This window comes from Acanthochromis polyacanthus, chromosome 10 (assembly GCF_021347895.1).
Source record: "Acanthochromis polyacanthus isolate Apoly-LR-REF ecotype Palm Island chromosome 10, KAUST_Apoly_ChrSc, whole genome shotgun sequence".
Lineage (NCBI taxonomy): Eukaryota > Metazoa > Chordata > Actinopteri > Pomacentridae > Acanthochromis > Acanthochromis polyacanthus.
The window spans coordinates 1,420,979-1,443,690 of NC_067122.1; the positions used below are offsets into that span (position 1 = coordinate 1,420,979).

At 42.6% G+C, this 22,712-nt stretch overlaps 1 protein-coding gene across 2 annotated transcripts; it reads right to left on the reverse strand.

The window, feature by feature from the left end:
* Nucleotides 1-6,128: 6,128 nt before the first annotated feature.
* On the reverse strand, nucleotides 6,129-22,603 carry ugl (ureidoglycolate lyase). Of its 2 annotated transcripts, none has more exons than XM_051954822.1 (15): nucleotides 22,467-22,603; nucleotides 19,774-19,902; nucleotides 19,469-19,687; nucleotides 17,940-18,030; nucleotides 17,777-17,853; nucleotides 16,349-16,459; nucleotides 14,721-14,780; nucleotides 12,511-12,667; nucleotides 12,188-12,386; nucleotides 11,417-11,495; nucleotides 11,237-11,329; nucleotides 10,025-10,097; nucleotides 9,865-9,932; nucleotides 8,401-8,525; nucleotides 6,129-7,111 (listed from the first exon to the last, which is right to left on the reverse strand). In XM_051954822.1, exons 2-15 carry the CDS (start codon nucleotides 19,888-19,890, stop codon nucleotides 6,940-6,942), a joined length of 1,641 nt encoding a protein of 546 aa, XP_051810782.1. In that variant the 5' UTR covers nucleotides 19,891-19,902; nucleotides 22,467-22,603; the 3' UTR covers nucleotides 6,129-6,939. The 2 variants fall into 2 exon arrangements, with proteins under 2 accessions (XP_051810782.1, XP_051810781.1); XM_051954821.1 differs by lacking the exon at nucleotides 22,467-22,603 and adding an exon at nucleotides 21,018-21,113.
* Nucleotides 22,604-22,712: the final 109 nt, after the last annotated feature.

Here is a 22,712-nt window from a genome sequence, read left to right on the forward strand (position 1 = left end):
GGTCTTCTGTCCTGCTTTAGCGATGGCCTCAAACACTCTCTGGAACTTCTTCTTCAGACCACGTTTAAGTTTACGTCTACAAACTGCAGCAGCAAGTTCTGAATGAAGAAACAACATGAGATCAATGAATAAATGACAGTAAATATTCCAACAGTTCATCTTCCTAAAGACTGATTGTGTGAAGATATTCTGAGACTTTAGTAAATGTTCTGTTGATCAGCAGCTGTTGATCTTTACACAAATCCTCTTACTGCTCTGCAGACAGTCAGCCAGCTTCTCCTGCTTCATCCTCCTCAGGAACAACACTGTGATCTGCTCAAACATCTCTCTGCTGCTCCTCTCATCTTCATCATCACCCTCCAATTCCTCCTCATCCTCCCTCTGACTCTCTGAGCATTCTGGGTAATCTGGACTCACAACCTTCTGAATCTTCTTCAGCTCCTTCTTCACAAAAGTCACCATGTTGTCCTCCAGCAGCTGGAACACAGAAATGTGTCAATGAGTCCATCAGAGTGAAATCATGGAGCCAAACATCAGATCCATGTTGGACACACTGACAGTCCACTGGTCTACAAAGAGCAGCATGGAGACGCCTGAACACAACACATGGAGAACAACTTGTTGTCCATGAACTCACCATGAATATGGAGTCCAGGTGATGCTGCTGGACAGACTGAGCTCTGGGAACCTCTGAGTTCTGCTGCTCCACTCTGTGGATCAACATCAACAGTTAGATCTCAGTACGTCTGTCCACACAGACAAACCACATCAAATCAAATGGATTTAGAAAAACAGTTTAAAAACAACCTGAGCTGACCAAAGTGCTGCACATGATCAAGATAGACAGAAAAGAATGATGAGCAGACAGAACATTTAAAATGATAATTGACAATATACATGTAAAGACAATATAAAACTAGTAAAATCAATGAGTGAAACTAAATTACACAGAATAAAATACTACAACAGGAAAAAGAGGATAGCAACGTGGAAGATCAATTTTTAAATAAATGTGAAGTTTTAAGACCACTGAGAGCAGCCAGAAGTCATTTAAAACCAGAACATCTTGAGGTTTTTATTGAAAATATCATCAGATTAGAAGAGGAAGGCCGTTCCAAAGCTTTGGACTCTAACCCGACTGCAAAGGTTCAACCAATCAGCAGCCTCAGTCATGGAACAGTTATTAGCAGTTGGTCTGATGAAGCTCATATGAGGCCAGCATGAAGTTGGCATTCTCCTCCTTCCACCATCAGTGAGTTACTGTTTCCTTCATCACAGGAAACAACAACAGCAACTTCTGGACAGCAAACAGTTTCAACTCAAGATGAAACTAAAACACAAGTGTTGCTCAGTATTTGGATCGTGCAGTAATGCAGCTCTGATAGTTTCTGTAGGAGATTATCTACTGTAATCACAGTGGTCGTTTCTCTGAACACAAATGTTCCACAACAAGTCCAGCTGTCTCTATTTTCAGTCAATGAAAACTGGGATTCATTTCAAGAAATCCAACCCAGCCAGAGTGTTTCCTCCATAACAGAATGATGGTGTGGTGCAGCCTGAATGTTCTACAGAGTGGGCTGGTAAAGCCACAGTATTCAGCTGGAGACGGTTCTGGTCCATCCACTGCTTCACCTCTGGGAGATGGAGGTGGTGTCATCAGGGTCTAGTGGCAGCTAAATGTGGGTGTCATCAGCGTAGTGGAATGATATCTAATGTTTATGGAGGACAAGAGGAGCATGTAGAGGGACAATAAAACTGGTCCTAGAATTGAAGTTTACACCACAAGTAATCAGTGCAGATGATGAGTAATGAACAATCTGGACTGAAGAGGACCTGTCAGCCAGGTAGGAGGCAAACCAGTTTAACACACTTAACCTGATCCAACCTCTTCCTTCAGATGGTTTCAAAGAATTCCAGGATCAACAGCATCTAAAGCTGCTCTGAGTCCTAAAAGAATTAAAATGGAACAAATACCAGAGTCTAAAAACACATCAAGTCATTAAAAACCTTCAGTAGATTCAGTGCTACGGCGAGTCCTGGAGCGTGACTGGAATAGTTTGAAAATGTCATCAAAGAAACACCAGCTGAAGGTCCATGAGGACACATGTGGATGTGGACAGAGAACCTGAGGACTCCCTGCAGCAGTAAAGGTTTACTAGTCCTGCTGATTCCACAGACAATCAACAGCTCAGTCTGAAGCTGACTGCAGCTTTCAGCTCACTTTGGTTTTGTCCCAAAGGCTCCCAGCAGCTCCTTCATAAAGCCTCATTCCTCCCAGAGCCAGTGTGAGCTTGTACTGGGCAGCTCCCAGTATAAATGTGTTTGACTGTGAGTGTGAGACAGAGTGCTGCTGAAAACAAAGTCAGTCAGTAAATGTAGAAACCTGGACAGATGATGAATGATCCATCACATGCTTTCATTTGTCAATCACTTTAAAACTTTTAGCTTTGATCCACAGGGCGGGGCCTTTTCCTTAAATTATCAGGATGTTTTCCAGTGAAGCCAGTCTTCATGGACACAGAGTCCAGTTCTGGTTCAGATGAGTCTTGCTTTTCCAGCTTCCTCCTAATAAACACAGGTTAGTTGCTTCACTGCACTCTGACAGTTTACTGACAATAAATCGGAAGAAACTTCATAAAACTCTGTAAATTGTTTGGTGTGTCAGTCAGTGCTGCTCCTGCTCTGAAAAAGTTCTATCATGTTGTCATCTCAGCATTCCTGCCCTCAGTTTAAATGTTTGCTGCTTCCTTTGGAGCTGTTTTTCTCATTAAATGTCACCCATCCCACAAACTGTTTCTGCTTTTCACCTTATGTTCATCTTAACACCTGCTTTGACCATCAGAGCTGTTAAAGTGCAGAGCTGCTGACATGAAGACACTCAGAGGATCCACATCTGGACCAACAAAGTTACAACAAAACAACAAACACACAAACAGCAAAATAAAGCCAATAATTTGCTGCTTTTCTTTCATTACAAACAGAATATTCTGATGTTTTTTGACTTTTGCTCAAACAGAACATCTACATTTTCAAGTTTCACACATTTATTGATTCATGGACTAAATTAATCACCTGATCAATCAATAATGAAAATGTTGATGACATCACATCCTGTCTATTGGCTGCAGTGACCTCATTAGCATGTCACTGGAGAGAGAACCAATCAGAGTGAGCTACACTTCAAACAACATGTTTCACTTTGACAAGAGAAAAGTCTGAGGGCAAAGATTGCAGCTGAACCATTAATCGATTTCACAATAAAATCACAGTTTGAAATAAAGCCGTTAGCTGATCATGAATGCTGCATTTTAGGATCTAAGTTACACAACACATCTGAGAGTTTAAACTGCGTGTCAGTGGTTTTACAGATTCCTGCTGCCGTCCTCCTGGTGTGACAGTCACAGTTTGATGCTGTCTCATGTGGTGAAGCTTCATGACATTTTAAATTTATGACACAATGAACATTAAACTGAGGTTTGACTTAAAACATTATCACAAATCTAATCACAATAGCTGACAGAGAAAGTTCAACAAGATATTTACCACAAATCATACAGCCCTAATGAGGACTGATCAATAAGTTGATCAATGATAACTCAGAGAAACTGTCCCAAAACTAATCAGATCAGAGCTGCTGATGTGAAGCAGAATCATGCAGGACCGACTCCCCCACACTGGGGATGAATTCATGACCATGGAATCAGCTACTGAATGAAACTCAGCTCCTGGAAATAACAGCAGGTTCCTGTTAGCAGCTAACGATGAGCTGTTAATCCTGTTAGCAGTTAATGATGAGCTGCTAATCCTGCTACCAGCTAATGATGAGCTGCTAATCCTGCATCACAACACACCAACATGTGCAGCAGCTGAGCTTCAACTTCCACCTCTGAGCTGCTGCACACACGGTCTGGAACTGAGTTTACAAAGAAATAAAGTCCAAACTTCTTCCCTCTGGCTTTAACTTCATTGGTCACAGTAGATGTTCTTCACTTGGTCAAAGCAACAATCCCTAACAAGCATCCACAAACCTCCATGAAGACAAATGTGTCTCCAGGACATCACAGCAGCGTTCACCGTTTGCTGTTTGTCCTCCTCCGTCCAGCAGCACCTCAAACCTGACTGCAGCTTCCTGCCTACACTGTTTGAGCCAAAGCACAAAGACGCCACCTGCTGGAGCAGCTGCTGTCCTGCAGCTGCTTCACCACAACCACAGCATCCATTCTTTCCACTCTGACAGCACACACTGCCTCACACAGGAACATTTCCATGGATGTGACAAAGAGCTGAGCTGACACTCAGCACGTGTTTGAGGATTCCATCAGAAAGACCATAAAACTGACTCACTGACATTTTATACAGTTACAGCATTTACAGATGAATTATTACCTCTTTGAAGCAGAAGGTTGTTCTCCTTTAAATCCAACTAAAATATCCTTTGAGTTATCACTCTTAAAGGACACACAGCTGGGTTCAGGTTCTGATTCAGAATCAGGATCTGGTTCAGGTTCTGGTTCAGATCCAGGTTCTTTCCTGTGAATAATGGTGGCAGTGATGAGTGCTGAGCTCTGACATGCAGAAGAGTCGTGGACACTTAGAGATGTGGTCTCACCTCTGAGCTTTGTTCTGCTTCTTCTGTTCCCCCCACAGAGAGCTGTGAGGATCCTCACACTGATCCATGCTGCTGAACTCACAGCAGCTCACACACACCGTTTACCTTCACCTGCACAGGAAACACATCATTCAGCTCCATCCAATCCTCCTGTTCATCCTGTGTGCTGCACAAACATCAGCTGCTGCTCTTCTATCAGTCCATCACATCTACACAGTGTGACCTGCTGCTGGATCCTGGTCCACATCCATTCTCTCTCTGGGATCATTTAGACAATCTAACGGTGACCAGCGCTGTTGTTTTTTGGTGTATAAACGTGAAAACTTTCTCTCTTCCTGCAGCTGTTCATCAAACTCAGAGGCAATAGTTCCAAACAGCTGGAAACAACAAACTTCAGCTCCTCACAACATTTTATGGGTCTGATTATTCTCATTATTGGGGAAAATCATTCATCTATAAGCTGTTTGTGTCTGTTTTCATCACAGGAAGATGTTGTTAATATGAACATTTAGTGTTGTGGCCTAATAGATATGAAACTGTAGAGCAAAGTACAGAAAAGATGTGCTGTAATTCTGGAACATTAAGTGTTTATTCAGCGTCTCCTTGATGTTTGTGGATGAATATTGTTGCTGAAATGAGGAAAAATCCCTCCTTTAATTATTATTTCTGCGTCTCTTCTAAACTTCCACAGAAACGTTTCCTGGTCTGATCCAGTCAGATTGTCGGTGTTGTTCCATAAAGTGATCGTCTGACCAAAACTGATTCTGGACTTCCTGTTGAAGGAACACCCAGTTTAAATCCATCTACATGTTTACAGTCAGAACAGGAAAATACTCCTATGCTATTTTTCGTGTCCTTCTTTAGACTGTTAAATGTGTTGTTTCTAAAGTTAGCTTTAGCTGTTAGCTTCCTGTGGTTGGTGGATGATGTCAGCTGGTCGATGGAACGTCAAATCTAAAACCAGCTGCTGCCGCATGAGTCCAGTCAAAGCTGGAGCTGAATGTTAGCAGAGCTGTGGAGACACATTTCTGCTGCTGGAACTAAACTAACAGCAGCTGGACACAGAGAAAAGGCTCGTTTACTCACATTCACACGGAGAAAAGTAACTGCGACACAAAGACGGTGGAAGTGAAACTTTGAGAACCTGTTGAACAGGTAAGTGTGACGTCACTGTTGTCAGGGCAACGGAGGAGGAAACGCCTTCTTGATTGTTCAGTTTCTGGAGAGTTTCAGTAAAATGGGAGCTTTTTTTAAAAAACATTTTCCAGAATCGTTCCAAAGCCTCAGCTCCCAACGTGACACAGTTCTATAAAGATGAAGCTTCACTACAATAAACAGGAGGAGGAATAAAGAACCACACTATGAAAATACAACATTTGTGACACTTTAAAAGTATTTAGCATTCTCCCTTCATTTCCAAACTGTTCTGACTGTGGCCACCACACAGACTGACTTATTCAATCACTTCAAAATACTCATGTTTGTCATCATGTATTGAAATAATTATATGGAGAAGATGTTAAATAAGTTCATAATACTGCTGGAGCTTTTATTGCTGGTAGTTCTATACATATTCATATCACTGTGTTTATACTAATACCACTATGTCTTACTATCAGTTTGTCCAGGACAGTCCAGAGAGGCATGGGGCTTCATACTTTATGGCTTAGGGTCACTTCATTACCATCAGGACTGGGCAGCTGTCAGCCACTGGTTCCACTATGTAGGTCTTAAGCACACAACGAATTCACCAAGGAATGGTTCAGAAAGAAGAAAAAGGAGGGTTGTGGGATTGGCTAGTCCAAGTCCAGATTTAATTACCACTGAAGTGTTGGAAGAGGATTTAAAAAGGGCAGAACATGGAATGAAACTCTCAAACATCTTGTGAATGAAGGAAATTTCTAGAAAAAGCAGTCCAAACGTTCATGAAGCTGATGTCAGAGACTGGTGGACAACTCTGCAAAACAACAACAAGAGGTCTGCTGCTAAAGAGGGTAATACTAACTTTTGAGGCCGGGGGTGTACTTACTTTTATCCTCAGAAGACCATTACATCTATTGATGATATTACATAAATAAAACGTGATGACATCATCTTCTGGTGCTGTTCCAGTGCATCACCTTTATCTGTAGACACTGTTTCAGATAGAATCCAATGTTTGCATTTCCTTACATGATTTTTTAAAAATCTACATTTTTTATTTTTTACCAATGACTGTATTTCTACATGTGACTTGTTAGTGACTGAGTTTAAAAAATGTGAATAATTATTAATATCCACAGTGGTTCTGAAGTGTTCAGCAGAGAACGGGAGGTCGAGCAGCTGGACCTTCACAGTTTGGGTCGCTCCATGTCTGAGTCCAGAGTCTGGACCTGTCCAGTGTTCTGAGAGCTGAGGAAGGTGTGGTCCTGGTTCAAGTAGGTGGTGATGAACTCTGGGAAGTGTCTCCTAAGGACCACCTCCAGGAACATGTCTGCTGCTGTGTGGAGCCTCTGTTTGGTCCTGACAGACAGACAGACAGACAGACAGACAGACAGACAGACAGACAGACAGACAGACAGACAGACAGACAGACAGACAGAGAGACAGACAGAGAGACAGACAGAGAGACAGACAGACAGACAGAGAGACGGACAGACGGACAGACAGACAGACAGACAGACAGAGAGACAGACAGACGGACAGAGAGACAGAGAGACAGACAGAGAGACAGACAGACAGACAGACAGACAGACGGACAGACAGACAGACAGACAGACAGAGAGACGGACAGACGGACAGAGAGACAGACAGAGAGACAGACAGACAGACAGACAGACAGACAGACAGACAGACAGACAGAGAGACAGAGAGACAGACAGAGAGACAGACAGACAGAGAGACAGACAGACAGACAGACAGACAGACAGACAGACAGATCACAATTTCAGTCCACTGACTTACAAAAGCTCTATTTAATAAACAGTCACATTTTTTAATGGTGCACTTTGTCTCTCTAGCAAAGCAACTGCAAAACCTCTCATGATGGGACTTTACCAACTGCTCTGGAAACTGCTCTGATCGGGACTGGAAAGCCGGACAGAAGTCATGCTGACTGTTTTTCTCTGCAGGAGCTTAGAGGCTGTTGTAAGGTCGCCTGACGACAAAAACCCATGCTTGCAGAACCTTTTATTGGCAGCTTTGGGTGAGAAAAAATCCCTTCTCAGGGGAAGCCTTTCCAGTAGCAGTCTTCTCCTCTCAAACATCACAATCCTCAACATGGAGTTCACTGTGCTGCTAAATACACCAAAACTCCATTGTTATGTGTCCTACATATGATGATAATAATTATATGAGGGTGATTCCAGAATTAGGGGACATTTGGACTTCAAAATATTTGAAAAATAGACAATTTTCTGCTCCATATTCATCAATAATAGGTAATAAACTATCAAAGGCTGGATTGGTTCATCTTCCACATCAATGGTAGCATTTTTATTCCATGTTTTCTGTGTTGTTGCTAACCCTACTCTAATCCATGCTAATGTGATCTTTTTCTCAGCAGTAGAAGCTAGATATTTAGCTAGCTGTTACTGCTGACCACTGATGGAAAACAGTCCAAAGAATGAGTCTGATCCTGATAATATGAGGCAGAGTGAGACATCCAATCAAGGCTGATGATGTTATTGAATAGAAGAGAGGAGTTTTCAGACATTCTTTGATCCTAGTTTTTTTTAGATTTGGTCTCAGACACTTGTATCATGGTGGACCAGATTTGTCCTCAAAGGTGTCTCCAGTGGTTGCTGGCTCACCCGACAGAGTGACAGAGAGCGCTGAGCTCCATCATGAGCTGTTTGGTGAGGTGGACCACCAGCTGCCTGCTCACCACCCGACCGTCGTCCTCCAGCTGAGTCTGATGATGGATCCACTGCCACACCTGACACACACAAGCAGCGTTATGGTGAGGAACTCATACTTAAGGCCCCAGAGGCTTCACAGTGCTGCTACATGAAATATCCAAAGCCTTTTCCCCTAAAGTTCACCAATCAGCCTGTTATTCTGAGTGACCATTTTCTGTCCAGTCATTTCCCACCTCTTCTAAACGCTGCTGTCACTGACCTGAAGAAAACTGGGCTCACTTTGAAAAGCACGATGCCACCACAGCCATTTAGCAGCATTTGATGGATGCATCGGCCTGTTGTTTGCTTGTGCTGCCACACACACCACAGTGATCCGTGCTAATGAAACTCTGTCACTATTGGACGGATTGATTTTAAACGGTGGGGTTTCAATACTCCAGACCATTGATGAAGAAGTTGGATTTTGCATTCATGCTGAAATTAATGCAAAACTTTTTCATGCCAGATGAAAACATAAGTTTAGGTGTTTCTTTAACTTAGACACCAATGTCCTTTCATCACACTTGAACTTGTTTTACGGCTCTTGTCCAGGTTGTTTCCTCCTGACTAGAAATAGAAACTGTGAAAAATCTGTTGGTGAATGTCAGAATCTCAGTATTTGTTTGCCCTCCTTTCGCTTTAATGATAGCAGCAGCTCAAACTCTCTGATGGATTCCAGGTTTACATGAAAATAGAACAGATTTTCTATTTGTTCCCCAGAGAGGATTCATGATGATCGCCTGTCTTTTCCTTAAGCACCACCAGCAGATCTTTTTTTTTTTAACTTAATCAGCTAAAAGAGCTTTGCTGCTTCTTTATTTTGATAGTTAGAAATCTATTTGTAAGCTATCTGAATGGCTCCTATGGAACTATAGAAATACTAGCAGACATCATTTGGCCTGAGACATTTAGGATTAATGTGCTGACCCATCGTCCAACAAACAAACAATAAATCCGATGCCAGCAGCACTCCCATTGGTTCATAGAGATAGACGTGTCAGTTCTCCATCTAAATAGTGTTCTGTCCATAACTATGGTCTGAACTGAAGCCTTGCATTGAGTGATGATGACATTCATGCTCATGTTTTCCAGAGAATGAAGACATGTTAGCATGCTAATACACTTCAGCAAGATAGTGAATGTCAGCACGTCATACTGGTTTTTTCAAACGAGGCTGAGCCCGTGTTGAGAAGACCAGTGTCAATCAGGGAGCAATGCTTTAATTACTCTGGATTTGTTGATTTAAAAACATCATATATTTCATTGATATGCCACTCCCTCTTCTCTAACTCTTACTATTTGTGGGTGTAGGTCAAGCTCTAAAAAACCTCTAAAAACCCGCGGTGTTCCCTTAGAGGATGCTCGTCATTACCCCACCTGTGATCTGGAAATCTCTGCTGTGGCTGAATCTTCGACCTGTCCTCTGTAGACGAAGTGGCCTTTACCTTGAAAACAGAGCACGGTTTTAACGGTCAGTCTGCACAAAAAGGTACCGTCATCACCTCCTGGACAGGATTATGAACGTGAATGTGCTTACCTGACAGCCAAGCATTAATAAACAGGACACCAACTGCAATGTTGTGCTTCAGACCATGAAGGGTGACTCCTCCCTGAGAACAAACACAAAACATACAATTTTATTGTATCATACCAGATTAATACAGCACATTAGCTGTCTCTGTTACATACAGCTGGAACACAAACTCTAACTTCATTTCATAGCTCAACTGAACACCTATTTAGATTTTGGCTCACCTTCCTTGTCTATTTATTTATGGCGCTAAACAAAGTCATGTGATCTCAGCGTAGAATATGCAAAAATAGAAAAGACAGCACACACACTCCAGGCTTCAGGACAAAGTTGACTAATCTCCATTTCACCAAATTATTCCAGTCATGTCAACAAACATGCAAAAGTTTAATGAGAGTTCATGAGTGTGGGCTCCAAATGGAACAAAAAGGAAGACAGGAACTTAATTATATCATGACAGTTGATTGAAGGCAAGGAACCACTGCTAATGATTAAAAAAACAAGGTGGATGTAGACTGAGAGGGCTCTGGCTGCAGACAGGATGGCAGAACTTTGGCAGAAGTCTTACAGCGTTCGAACGTTTTAACACACTACAGAAAAGCAGAAAAGCAGAGAACACCTGCAGATCAGGCTCAGGGTGGGCGTCCAGGTAGCTCAACCGGTTGAGGGGGGTTAAAGTCCCCAACGCAGCATCATGGGTTAGAGTCTGATCCATTTACTGCATGGCATTCCCACACTCTTCTTTCTACCCATGTTTTGTGTCTCTCTCTTCATTCTCCTCTATAATTACACCAAAAAAATAAATAAATCAGGCTCATGCAACCACGTTTATAAATAACCACGTTTGCTGTGAGCAATGGGAAAGTTACTTAGAAATAGCGCCTTATATCGTTGAAAAGTCGGCAAAAGAATCCTCGTGCAGTTGACGATGTGACAGTGGGACGGCCCTTCACCCATTCAACAGGAGGCTCTTGTGTGATTTCCCACTTTGACCTGTGTCACCCATCTGTATCCTGATAGAATGGAATTTTTCATCCTTTCACCAAATAAAATAACGCCTTCATCCACCTTAATGGCGTAAAGATTTCCTACCAAATCAGAGCACTGCGGTGTAGAGGCCAACAGAATTAGTGGCTCTGAAAACTGGGATCTGAATGCTCTGTTTAATAATGTAGAATGAATCTGTTGCAGTTCAACGATGGGAACGGAGCGACCGACCGAAGGCATGGACAGCAGGTCATCAGGAGTCACGGTGAGGTCAGGTCCAAGCTGCTGAAGCTGGTTGTCTCCGTCGGTGTGGAGCTTGAAGAGCTGCAGAGGGTGAAGGAAGAGGCCACTGTTGGTCATCTTCTACATACAGCTTCCACAGCTTAATGAGGCTCACCATCCAGTGCTCACCTGTTGCATGGGCTCAATCAGGTTCAGATCGTAAACCATGAAGCCATCCACACCTGCACTGATCTCCAGCAACTTCAGTCTGAAAGGTGGGACAGAATGGTGTCAGACTGGGAGACGGTGACGGGTTTTTATTCAGAAATGGAAGCAGTGTGAAGATTTCTGAGCTCAGTACAGATTACAGACTTTACAGACCATTGATGGCACCGTTTACGACACGATTAACGAACACAGAGCAGTCAGATTACTTGTGGCTAAAATGAAGGTTTAATTTAGAACTTCTGTCATCAGTTCAGTGTGATGGACATGAGCCAGGGGAAAGCTTTCCACAAAATTTAGGAGCGTGTTTCTGGGAATTTTTGACCATTCTTCCAGAAGACACTGATGTTGGATGAGAAGGCCTGGCTCTCAGTCTCCGTTCTAATTCATCCTGAAGGTGTTCTATCGGGTTGAGGTCAGGACTCTGTGCAGGTCAGTCAAGTTCCTCCACACCAAACTGGCTCATCCATGCCTTTATCAACCTGCTTTGTGCACTGATGGGCAGTCATGTTGGAGCAGGAAGGGGTCATCCACAAACTGTTTCCACAAATTTGGGAGCATGGAATTGTCCAAAAAACAACCTCACATAACCCCCCCTCCACCAAACATTACACTTGGCACAATACAGTCGGGCAAACACCCTTCTCGCAGACCGGTCTGTGTTTTTACCACAGCAGGAAATTTAGAGTTTTCAGCAAACGTTGGTTTTATGAGAACAACCGTAAACTCTTCCACCTTGTGACAGAAGCCAGCACTCTCCGGTGGGAGTCACTGAGTGTGTCCTGAGGCAGCAGCAAAGCAGCCATGCCTCCCGTGGCCAGGGCTCCCCGCCGATGACACGTCTGAACCAACAGATCCATGTAGCTGCGCAGAAAACGCTTCTCCATGTTGACGTATTTACTGCGGTCGGGCAGCAGGAAAGCCTGACGGTGACCTGAAGGAGAAACACAAGACCTTTCAGCTTCACTGAGGCTTTCTTAATAAAAGTTAGCACAGAAATGATTCCATCACACCTGTTGTATGAAGGCTAATTCAGGCTCAGTGGATGTTTGACTCACCAAACTTATTGACAAAGGAGGCTGAGTAGTCCCAGATGCCACAGTTGAGTCCTGCAGAATGGTCCCTCAGCTCATACAGAATCTCCTCCATCTCAAACGCTGCTAGCACGTTTTCAATCAGCACCGTCGCCTTGATGCTGCCCAGCGGAAGACCCAGCTACACACACACAAACACACACATTTAACTAAATTATACACCCCTATAGGGCCACAACAGGGACAGTATAGTTTGGCATAGATCAACTGGCATATTTAATGGATCAAATGATTCTGTTCAGTTAAATTTGCCCCCTAAACCAACTGTACATGTCTGCAGTGTGGTAACCAGGAATGAGCTTCAGTCTACACTTGAGCTTCATAGAAAGAGAAATGGTGGAATTTCTTTCTTTCCTGATGGGATAATCGGTTTATGTTCCAATTAAAGAAGCTGACAGCTTGATGTCTGAACGTTCTCTGACCTACAGACACCGTTCCAGAAAACATCCTCTGGGCAGCTCATAAAAGTTGTACGGTTTACTTCAAATTTCCAACAACAAAAATACAGTGTACAAAACAATTCTTTGTCCAAAATCCAGAAAATACTCCAAGGCAGTCAAAAAAATAAAAAGAGGTAAAAAAAAACTGTGTGTCTGTCCTCTCCAGGCCTGACAGTTAACTACTGAACCACTCCCACCATTCCCATAACTCAAGCTGCTGCACTTTAACTGTTACACATTAATTTAAACACATTAAGGCTCCTACAGTCAGTGTTGCTGGAATATGGAAGCGTCTTTAAGATAAGTTTCCAAAACCAGGGAACTCTACGATGAAACTGGATGTTTTGAGGACTGATCCTGTTGAGGAGGCGACCACAACATCCTCCAGAGACACAACATCTGAACCGAGCTCAATGGCTGATTGGAGAAAAAAGAGTGCGTAAAACTGCTCTCAAAGAAAAAGGAGGCAACTCTTTATTACGTGACGATTGACGTTGGTTTGTCTGTCTGTCTGTTAACAACGTTACACAAAAACAGACCAGCAAGTTTGGATGAAATTTTCAGGGAAGGTCAGAAATGACACAAGGACCAAGTGATCAGATTCTGGCAGTGATGCAGCTTACAGTCTGGATCCACGGATTTGTTAAACACTTCTGTATCATTGCCAGATAGCGGCACAGCGTCACTGTAACCATGACAACAAGTGAACACAGACGATCACATGATTACGATCCTACTACAAATCGACCGCTGTGGACCACAATTTTTAAAGATTTCATCCGTCAGAAATCATACAACAACTGAGCATCCTGGTGGAGTACTGCGGCCTCCGAGGGCTTTTCTTGGTTTTTGTGTTATTACACAGTTTTGATGTTTTGACTTGTTCTACGCTGCAAAAAACTAAACAAATCAAGAAAAGGTGTTTCATTTTGTAATAGTGACCCTAATTTTCCATTATAGGTAAAACCAGGAAGCTACATTTTGCCAATAATTAATAAACTAATGAAATACTTTGAGCTGAGGCTGCCTTACTGACTGCCTTTGAAAGACGTCGTCCAAAACCGAACTTTTGCGTTTTTTCTCCTTTCACTTTCAATTCACAAGACATATTCAGAGCTGTTATCACAACTGCTAGAAACCTGTCTGACACGTAAAAGCATTCCTTCTTTCACGGTGAATGAAAATCTGTTTAATCTGCTTGTAAGAAAGGCCAGGAACCCCCACACTCTTCCCCCACTATACCCCAGCCGTCTGACCAATCAGAGGCCAGAATCAGTGCATGGGTCCCTCATGAGCAGCACCTGCACTCAGAGAGAGAGAGAGAGAGGACCAATCAGAGGCCAGAATCAGTGCATGGGTCCCTCATGAGCAGCACCTGCACTCAGATTGAGAGATAGAGATAGAGAGATAGAGAGATAGAGAGAGAGATAGAGGGCTGCTGTAGCTGCTGTGAACTCATCCTGTCTGTCTATGCCTGGTTTTGGGATTTATTGTTGTTACATGCGTCTTCTGGAAAAAAACCATGTGTCAGACTCAATAAAGCTTCTTGGACTACAAAGACATCTGGTTAAGTTCTTATCGGACACCCTGCAGTGGGCCAGATTCCACAACCAGTTAGATTTAGTGTTTTATACTGCTCATTATAATTCCAATGACACATCAAGATGATCAGCTATGAGGCATCATTTTAAAAACAGAGGACTCGTGTGTATTCACGCTGACAAAGGTCCAGACCTTCTGCTGTGTCCACACGAATATCTTGTTCCACAGTCTGGCCTCCATGAAGCTCTCCACCTGGAAAACAAAGAGAAACATGAATCTGACTTTACTATGGAAGTACTACTGCAGAAATATGAGTCGAGCCCAGTCCCAGCCACCAGATTATTGAGGAAATAGTCACTCGAGCTAGACTAGCCATGCTCAACCCATGTTTCTGAAGGCACAAGGGTCTAGGGAAGCTCGACAGGGAGGGAGGCGGGCTAAAAGGTTGTCTATCAAATCCCTCTGCAGCAATTGGGTAGGTATACAACCAATCAACGCAACGAATAGGCTGACGTAGTTCCGAGAGCACCGGCGGATTGTGGCTAAGTCCCGTTAGCTTCCCAACCAGCGGAGCCAACTGGTATATTAAGGATTTGCCATATCCCGTCGGCATAAGTCCAAATACGTCTTTCTTCTCAATGAAACACTTAAGTGCCGTCCTTTGTTTATCTTTCAAGTTGAATTGTAGCTTCAAATCTTTAAGGGCTGTGGCCAAAGCCGAGTCCAAAGATAACTGTTTATTGTGCGCCGGTTGTTTCTGTCAGAATCGTCGCGCCTCTGTCGTCACTTCGTTACGCCCGCCTTCTGACTCTACACTTCATGGTGATTGGTCCGGCCAGTTTTAGGAGAATCCAGCCTCGAGCCTTATGGAGGGTAACTAGACCCACCCTGGCAGAGAATTAAATTCGTTGCCGTGGGTTGTCTAGCGCGGCTAGGCTACACTCTAGCAGTAATTAAGGTGAAATTACTCTTTAAAAAGCCCAGGAGACGATATGCAGAAAGAGTTTGCCTCAGTAATGCCGCCCACAATATAATAATAATAATAATAATAATAATAATAATACCCACATGATTCATTTATAACAAGCAGCAGCAGCCTAAATGTGCTGTCTGCATTGCTGACAACAGCTTTTAATTCGTTTATTTATGATTTTCAGAGCAATAAAACCTCTGTCTACATGTAATATAACTGATCTAACTGCAGACTCTTAGGATGCCATATTTTGAAAGTTACTTTACAGATAAAACAGCTCATGTTCTATAGTTAAGTATTTGTACGTATTAAAATGTGACTGTTGGCTGCTGCAGATGCTGTGATGGAGAGATGGCTGGAATGGAGCTCAGGACTCCATTATCATTTATAATATTCATGCATAAACGCGTACAACGCTCTCCTTGGTGATCCTCCTGCAGGTATTTTATTAAACTCAGAGGAAAAACCCCTCCAGAGAGACAGACGTAACAAATTGACCTGGAGTACATTAGTATTTAGTTAAAACCTGGACGACATTCATTTACTCTGACCTGTTACTGAATCTGTCTTCATTGCAGTAAAGTTATTTTATCTTTATTGACACCTCAGGTTCTAGCATGATGTGTAATAATAAAACACAAAAGGGGTTTGGAGGCTACAGAGAGGTCTGTGTGTGTGTCTGTCTTATTTGCATGATTAAATTGTTCCTCGGTATAATTTTACAAGGAGAAGAAATGAGTTTGGAGATGCTGTATTTAACCACCTGCACCTTTTAGATGCTCAGAAAGGTGTGTGTGTGTGTGTGTGTGTGTGTGTGTGTGTGTGTGTGTGTGTGTGTGTGTGTTACCTTTGACAGGTAGAAAAAAGGTCCACTCTCGTGCTCAAACAGCTTCTTTCCACAGTGAAACATGAGAAGTCCAAAGTCAAAGAGAGGCCCAGGAGTCTCCTTTCCCTCCACCTAAAAGAGTAAAACGGAGAAAACCTTCATCATCTGTGGACATTTTTATGTTGATGATCATTTTGAAATCACTCAGTGTACATCATAATCTAATGATAGTTTTCTAATCTAAATCATTTCCATTCCCTGCATAATATACTCTTCAACATCTACCCAACGTCTCCATGACGATTCTCTGGACGTAAAGCATCTCCATGAATAGGGGAATTAGGGTTGCCCCTAATATTGATTTCTGGCCTCCGAATATTCGGGCCCTATTAAAGACGAATAGTCAAATATTTGTTCCTCTCAGTAACGTCCGACCGGGGGAGGGGGCGAATATTCGGATACGAAAATTAATATCCGGATACCGCCGTAGCGAACGAATATTCGGATATTCGGGATATTCGGGTCCAGCCCTAAGGAGAATACACACTGCAGTCTCTATATTATACTACTATTCATTTTTACTGGTCTACAGTCCATGTCTTGTACAGAATACGCGACAATTTAAACTCCCCCAAGTGACTGAAACCAAATTCACAGATTGCAGCGCCCCCTAAAGGAAGTCAACTTTAGTAGGTTGTACGTCACTTTTTAAAGCTGCTCCAAAAGCATGCAGACCTCCTCGCTTTTTTTGCACACCTAATTGTCCTGTTGTATTCATTTAATGTTAAATTTAATTCAAATTTACGTTTTCCACGCGTAACAATGCGTTCTTTTCAGAATCAAAAGCTGGAATCCCTCACAATGTCTGACTTGCAAACGTAAATTTACTAAAGCAACATTTTGGCATTAAGCCTTCATCAAATATTATTTAGGGAAATACTTCCCTGATGAAGGTCCAGTACTGAAATGTTGCTGGAATAAATTTATGATTGGAAGTTAGACGGTGTGCTGGATTCAGTTTTTGTACTTGTTGGATGTGCTCTTCCCTCTCCTACACACCTGCCTCTTGAAACAGATGTGTGGATAGTTCCCTTGAGTAAAAATCAAAAACTGAAATCACTGACACTGCATCAGTGAGCTTTTGGATGCTCCCCACAAGAGCTGCAGTTCTGGAGATGCTCTGACTCAGTCGTCTAGCCATCACAGTTCTCTAAAATCCTCACGTTTGCCCATTTTCCTGCTTCTAACATCAACTTTGAGGACAAAATGTTCACCTGCTGCCTGATATATCCAGCCCACTAACAGGAGCCGTGATGAAGAGATAATCAGTGTTGTTCACTTCACCTGTCAGTGGTCAGAATGCTATGTCTGATCAGCGTAGTTCCTCATTATCTACACGATAAGTGAATTAAAAGAGTGAACTCTAACCCTCAGAAAAAGCTACACTACCATCATGTTGTGCTCCATCATGTTCCAGGCACGAGGACGCAGCATCAGAACCGGAGCCTGAGATATGTGTGGAACATCTGTTAACACACAGAAAGATGTGGGTGAACCGTGAGAATACTCTGATCCTTTGGTCAAACCAGGGAAACTGAAGCAAAGCACTCACCATGGAAGCGGTTGTACACTGCCTGAACAACGTTGTGAATGCCGTGTATCTGGTTGGAATACGTCGGACAGTTTCCGTCATCAAAGTCAACCTGAGGAAACGAAGAGAGGATTTCATCTGAGTCCACAGAGGCACTGGAGGCGTTTGTAGTTGAATAAAGGCAACATCATCAATCATGATGGTTGGTTTTCAAGAAGACTGGAGCATTTCTGTGATGGTGGACACTGGATGTATGAAGGAGACCTGGAACCTGGACTCATAGATGGGTCCCACTTACTCAAATGCAAAGTATTCTCTTGGCACATGAAACAATGAAAGATTTTGTAGCTTCCAGGTTCACTTCTATGTTGTGTGGGACACTGGACACGTGTATTTGTGTTTCTCCCACTGGCTTCACTGGTCACTCGTCCCATAGACTTTGCATCAGAAAAAATAAACACATTGTTTTGGGTGCAAGAGTAAAAAACCAACTTGTATGTAGTTTACAGATCTGTCTTTGAGAATACATGCTGTGAAAGGTGCTATATAAATAAAATAAAGCTGATCTGAATACAGTTGGGGGCTGCACAGTGGTTGGTGGTTAGCATCGCCACCTTGCAGCTAGAAGATCTGATCGGTTGTTTAAATGTTCCGGCCTTCTCTGGACCTTTCAGCATGGACTTTGTATGTTCTTCCTGTACATGTTTGGCTTTTCTCCAGCTTCCTCCCACAGTCCAGAAACATGCTGAGGTTCACTGGTGATTCTAAATTGCCTGTAGGTGTGAATGTGAGTGTGATTGTTTATCTCTAAGTGCAGCTATGTGATAGACTGTTACCTGTCCAGGTGAACCTTCACTCTATGTCAGCTGGGACAGACTCCAGCCCCCATGACCCTAATGAGGATGAAGTGGTGCATAGATAATGGATGGATGAATACAGTTGTCACTTTAGCCACTCTTCCTGTAGAAACACTGCATGTTGAGCTGTCTCTGCGACTGAAGCTCCTGCTGTCCGTTCCCCAACAACAAACCTTCCTTTAAAGTCACTTGAATCTTTCCCTCCTGAAATCTTGAATCAAAATCAGAATCAGCTGGACTTGATGTGCATCTTTAAACATGCCACAGAGCATGACTGACTGTTTACTGCTTCGTTGTAAATTGTAGAGCACCTGTGTGGAAGCCAGTGTGTTTCTCCACTAATTCCTTTAATATGTCACCCATTTGTTGTTACTCGCTTGCACTGTTTAGAATATTCTGCACTACATCCACCACTTTATCTCATGGTCATGTTTACATTTCACTCAGTTCTGCTTTTCCTCTGTTCTTCGTTTAGCTGATTTTTGCTTTCTACTTTTTGCCTTTTTAAATCTTATTTTGTACATTATATTTTAAAATTATTACATTTTTTATTATCTCAGAACCATCTAAATGCTGAGTGAAGAGAGAGTAATGTAATTTCGATCCTTGGTATGTTATGTACATGCTGAAGAATTGACAATAAAGCTGACTTTGACGTTTGCATTCAGAATCAGACGTGTAGAGGTGTGGTACCTGTATGCCTTGTGCTGGTGACTGGAGAGCTTTAATGAAGCGCTGAGTATCGCAGGGGGCAAGATCCCCAACATCCACATGTCTCTTCTGGAGCCTCCGGGGGACGGGGAGCATCCTCCAGGCTGGATCCCTCCTGATATGAGAGGTGCTTTCCAGGAAGTTTGGCAAGTCACCAGAAAGATCCAAATGGGCCTTTCTGGAAACTCTCAACCTCAGGATCTGAAGTGAAAGGAGAAGGGCGGACGGATCCTGAATCAAACACGTTCTTCATTCGCTGACCGCGCAGGGCTTTTCAGCTCTCCTACCTGATCCACCTCATAGTTGAATGTGGAGATCAGCTCATGCAGGAAGTGGAGGGAGTCAGTGGTGAAAAGTGTGGCATACTCTGACTCGAGGCCGGGGGGAGGTGGAGACAGCTCCATGCTGATGGGAAACTGTGGACGACAAGGATTTACATTCACATAACAGTCTGTATGACTTGGGTTTATGAAAGGTGGCACCCATATTCACAGGATGGGACTGATTCTAGGAGCCCTGCTGATGGAGAGAACCTGCAGACATTTCAGAACAATCACTTCTATGAACTCATTGTACAGCCATGGCCATAGGTTTGGACACAGCATGACTTACTATGTCTGTTTTGATGTCTATTACAGAACATCAGTTTAATTAGTCAACAAATCAACAAGGGATATAATATTATCAATAAATTCCAACAATTGGAACAACTTTGTTCCCAAAACATAATATTAGATATTTGTGCAACAATTTGCAGTTAATATTCCAATGCCAATATTTGCTGTCAAACATCAAATTTATGCACTGGAAATATCTGTACATTTTGGTTGATGGCTATGACAGGTATTTATATTGTGACAAATTTGTGGTATTTTCGAAGATTCACAAGCTTCATGGTACTTGTGTCCAAATTTATGGCCATGGCTGTACATTACAAGTTACAGAGGTAATAGTGTTTAAAGACACGGCACAGGATTGTTTTCCACATCACTCCGGTACATGAACCTGTCTTTAATAAGCTTTCAGTCATTTGCCGACAATAGAAGAGCCTGTAAACACTGACATGTTACTGTGAGCATGCTAGAAAACACATTCAGAAGAACAACAATATGTTTCAGTTGGAGTCACATTTACACCCAGATGAAGCCATAAATTCAATATTGTGTCGACTTTTTAGCTCCGTCTTGGTCTCCACCGTGTTTGGAGGAAAATATAGATATCTCCGGAGCTGTCACAGTGTTTACTGAAACATCCAGAGCGTTTTCACCTAAAGCAAGTGTCTGCTGTGGCTAAAAACAAGCTCAAAATATTTTTCTTATTATTGTTTTTTAGCTGTTTTAATTCCCAAATGCTGCGTCACAAACAGCAGTTCAGCTCCTGTAGAACACCGTAGCTATGAAACTGTTTAAAGTCCAACATGTGACACACTTTCAACAGCTCCCCTCACTACAGCTCCTTCTGCTGTTATACTGCATCTTTTACAGAATGTAAACACATTTAGCTGAAAAATAAAGTATATAGTGCTACTCACAGACATGCTGCTGAGACGTTGCTTCACTTCACAGAAGTGGACTTTGATTATGTACTCACTGTGGACACTGTTTGAACTGAAATATGTCTGTTAGTAGGTAAAGTTTAAAGTCCTATACGTCATGATTCTGTGCATTCACATCTGAGGCTTTTTAAACTCTGCTTATCCTAAACTGCTCATTTGATCATATTAAGAATATTTACTCCACCACGGAACGGCGGAGTTATGTGACGATCAGTGTACGTCTGTCTGTAAATCTGTCTGTCTGTAAATCTGTCTGTCTGTCTGTCAGCAACATTATTCAAAAACAGACTAACAGATTCAGATGAAATTTTCAGGGAAGGTCAGAAATGACACAAGGTTTTGTGTTTTTTACTTGTGATTTTGTGTTTTGTTTTTTTAGTTGTGGTTTTATGTTTTTTTTTAGTTGTGTTTCTGTGTCTCTTTTCGGTGGTTTTTATGTGTCTTTTGTTAGTTTTGCTTCAAGGTGTATGTGTTTTGTATTTAGTTTTGTGTCTCTTAGTGCTTCTTTTGTCAATCTTTGTTGTTTTTTGTCTCTCGTTTAGTTGTTTTTTTTGCCTTTTTTGGAGGTTTTGTGCATATTTTTGGTATTTTTATGTATCTTTTGTTAACTTTGTGTCTTTTTTGTGTTTCTTCATTATGTATGTGTTTTGTATTTGGATGTGTGTCTCTTAATGCTGCTTTTGTCTCTTTGTTGTGTTTTTGTCTCTCTTTTGGTTGTTTTGTGTCTTTTTTGTGTTTCATTGTGGTGTATGTGTTTGGCATTTGGTTGTGTGACACTGAAGTCGCGTGTCAACACATGCAATTTTCCCACATGTGAACGTACTGCATGTGAAAATTGCATGCATGGTGGGCGGTCCCTGGTGGGCCACAACATTGTCACATGACCCCTAATTTTGTTCAAATATCCATCAACTGGGCTGAATCCCAACCCCCCCTACACACTCCCCCTCCACTACCGAGTGTCACTCCAAAAGAAGTCACACTCGCAGCTGTGGAGGGCACTTTAATTGAAGGGGGAGGGTATAAATACGATCGTCAGGAATGGGACGCCCTGTCGCCTCAGTGGAAAACGGTAGACGTCATCGCCATGGTAACACAAAGACGCCTACTGTGCATGGCTGTAGCGCTGTGGCACAGGTTGCAGGCAATGATGTAGGGGCTACATTCTGCTTCAAATAATTTGAAGTCATCCCACATGTTTTCCAATCCTATTATCTGGCATTTCAAACCCAACAAATGAATGAATAAATGAATTCTGTCAGTTGTGTTCAAATTTTAAGGTGTCAGGGGGTGCACGATTAAATCAAACGTCAGCAGAGAAGAAGATTTGTTTCTTTTGTTTTATCTTTTTACACCACTCTTTTTGTGATGCTCTGTCAGTGTGAAAAAGGCGTGGGAGAAATAATGGACACATGTGAAACTTACACCGATATGTTGTTTCCTCCTCCATTTCGACGTTGCACTTCCTGAAAAAGTTGTCCAGAGTGAGCATCGATGCAGACTCGCTATTTAAGGGCTGAACAGTCCACTCCCCCACCGCACTACGCGGTTTGGGACGGCCCTTAATACGGAGGACCCTCCACGGGAACGCGCAAACGGAGGGGTAGTGTGTAGGGGGCGGTTTGGGATTCAGCCCTAGTGTGTTGTTATTGACAATAAAGTGGCTATTCT